This window comes from Cebus imitator, unplaced genomic scaffold, assembly GCF_001604975.1.
Source record: "Cebus imitator isolate Cc_AM_T3 unplaced genomic scaffold, Cebus_imitator-1.0 Scaffold266, whole genome shotgun sequence".
Classification (NCBI taxonomy): Eukaryota; Metazoa; Chordata; class Mammalia; order Primates; family Cebidae; genus Cebus; species Cebus imitator.
The window spans coordinates 2660567-2663601 of NW_016107581.1; the positions used below are offsets into that span (position 1 = coordinate 2660567).

At 47.1% G+C, this 3035-nt stretch overlaps 1 protein-coding gene across 1 annotated transcript in view; it reads right to left on the reverse strand.

Moving 5' to 3' along the window:
* The window catches only part of SLC6A16 (solute carrier family 6 member 16), a 70490-nt gene that overhangs the window by 23397 nt on the left and 44058 nt on the right, over positions 1-3035 (reverse strand). Inside the window, exons 10-11 of the mRNA XM_037728514.1 lie at positions 811-997; positions 1-141 (exon numbers count right to left, since the gene is read on the reverse strand). Of these exons, the coding sequence (XP_037584442.1) occupies positions 1-141; positions 811-997 (328 nt within the window). The remainder of the gene's footprint in view (positions 142-810; positions 998-3035) is intronic.

Sequence of the window (3035 nt, forward strand, 5' to 3'; positions counted from 1 at the left end):
GCCCTGCGCAATCCCTATGGCACTGCTCAGCCCCGTGGCCAGCAACACCAGGAAGAAGATGAAAGACCAGAAGACAGACAGGGGAAGGAAGGACATGGCTTCAACAAAGGACAGGAATACAAACTTTGGGCCCTCCTTAGCCTGCAAGCAGAGAACAAACAGGCGTTAAAGTATCATTGAACCAAACAATAAGAAAAAATACAGACAAGTGGACATTCCATCTTCCCTGGAAAACTCCCGAAAATTCCTAGATCACTGAGAAAATCAGATCTCCAACAGAAGCCTCTGACACAGAAAATCAATCCAGCTAGCGTTATCCATGGAAGGCCATTCCGCAAGCTATAGTACTTTGTGTTACTAGAGCTGCACATTATCCTGGTGCTTCCAGAATTTTCTTCTGGCTCTAAGAAAAGCTAAAATTGTGGCCGGGCGTGGTGGCTCACGCCTGTAATCTTAGCACTTTGGGAGGCTGAGGCAGGTAGATCACTTGAGGTCAGGAGATGGAGATCATCCTGGCCAACGTGATGAAACCGCCGGCTCTACTAAAAATACAGAAATTAGCTGGGCGTGGTGGTGCAGGCCTGTAATCCCAGCTGCTTGGGAGGCTGAGGGAGGAGAATTGCTTGAACCTGGGAGGCGGAGGTTGCAGTGAGCCGAGATCGTGCCACTGCACTCCAGCCTGGGGACAGAGTGAGACTCCATCTCCTTTAAAAAAAAAAAAAAAAAAAAAAAGCTAAACTTTCTGTTGTCCCAAAGGCTTTCAGGAACTCTCTGGCCACCCTGCCCCCAGCCCCAGCTATTTTTTCTGACCTTAAAAAATTGAGTCTCTATGTTGCACTCAGACACCTCGTGGAGAACCATGCTTCTGATGCTCGTGGGAAGGCCACTGAGCCAGGTGTTGTAGACAGAGGTCGGGTTTTCATGCAGGCTGGCAGGGGGGCTGGCGGCAGGAGGCAGTTTCCCCAGGGCTATCAAGTTTGAAAGTGTTTCAGCATTCCTGAGGAGAGGAGGTTGAATCAGATGGAACCATTTGGCCCAGTAGAAGATAGTCTCCTGTTCCCTTATCTTCAAGAGGAAAAAGGCTATCACTGGCTTAGCATTACTGATCCGGGCAAGATAGAGCTGGGATGAAACCTAAAAGGCACACACCTTCAGAGCCGTGAATTAGCTTGTGTAATCCTGGAGAACCTATGACCATGGGGGATCCTAGAAGTATTTTCTACAGTCTTCTTGGGGACTCTGTGGTCTCCGCTCTAGTGACGAGGTCTCTTATTCACTGTCTACCTTCCCTCTCCGCCAAGACTAATAGGTAAAAGTCAGCTTTCTAATCTTCCTATTGGCCAGGCACGGTGGTTCACACCTGTAATTCCAGCACTTTGGGAGGCCGAGGCAGGCAGATCACCTGAGGTCAGGAGATCGAGACCAGCCTGACCAACATGGAGAAACCCCATCTCTACTAAAAATACATTAGCTGGGCGTGGTGGCACATGCCTGTCATCCCAGGTTCTCAGGAGGCTGAGGCAGGAGAATCACTTGAACCTGGGAGGCAGAGGTTGCAGTGAGCCGAGATTGCGCCACTGCACTCCAGCCTGGGCAACAAGAGTGAAACTCTGTCTCAAATAAATACATAAATAATTAATAATAAACTTCCTATTATGGCATGTCCAGGAGCACACAGACTATGATGCACATAATGTTCCCATGGAGTTGTGCTATGTGAGAGCAACTGATGCCTGGACATTTTGCTGTGAGCCCTGCTGACCATTTTGGCCTCACAGTCCCCTGTGGCCCTCTGCACATTCCATGTTCTGGCCAGATTTAACTACTTCCAGCTTCAGGGCCCATAATACCCTCTCCTCTCACACACAAGACCAACTCCACCCCACCACCGTTCTTCACTTGGCAAACTCTTACAAATCCTTAAAAATTCAGCTCATTGCACTTTAGAACTGCCATGGACGGCTTGCCAAGATTCACTGATAAAAGCAAAAGGCAAGCAAGTAGAGTTTGATCACATTTTAGAAAATAAAATACTATATGCTATCCCAGTACTAAGCTACAGATTTGAACCAATTTTCTCACTGGAAATAATTTAAAAGGCTGGAAGATATTTTAAAATCTTCTAATGAAATAAAAATGTTGACAAGTTCATAAAGAATTATCAAGCAAAAATCGAAGTATAGGCAAAGCAGTGGAGAAAGGGGCCTTCCAAAGACACTTTGTCCCAAAGATGTATGCCAAATACAACAAACTGCACCTGCAGTTTCTGATTGTATGACTTTTCAGATATAAAAGGAGGCCATGGAGGCCAGATATAAAACACCAGAGCCGGCCAGGTGCAGTGGCTCACACCTGCAATCCCAGCACGTTGGGAGGCCGAGGCGGGCAGATCACTTGAGGTCAGTAGTTTGAGACCAGCCTGGCCAACATGGTGAAACCCCATCTCTACTAAAAACACAAAAATTAGCCGGGCATGGTGGTGCAACCCTGTAATCCCAGCTACTCAGGAGGCTGAGGCAGGAGAATCACTTGAACCCAGGAGGCGGACGTTGTGGTGAGCTGAGATCATGCCATTGCACTCCAGCCTGCGCAACAAGAGCAAGACTCTGTCTCAAAAAAAAAAGAGAAAAAAAATAGACATGTTAACTAATGATCCTGAAAAAAGCCCAGAAACACCTTGTGGTCAACTAATTTTCAACAAACATACCAAGGCAGTTTAATAAAAAGAGAATAGTCTTATTAAAAAATAGTGCTAGAATAACTGGATATCTAAGTAGAAAAAAAAGTAGGCAGGGCGCAGTGGCTCATGCCTATAATCCCAGCACTTTGGGAGGCCGAGGCGGGCAGATCATGAGGTCAGGAGATCGAGACCATCCTGGCTAACACAGTGAAACCCCATCTCTACTAAAAATATGAAAAAATAGCCGGGTGTGGTGGCACACGTCTATAGTCTCAGCTACTTGGGAAGCTGAGGCAGGAGAATTGTTTGAACCTGGGAGGTGGAGGGTGCAGTGAGCCTAGATCGTGCCGTTGCA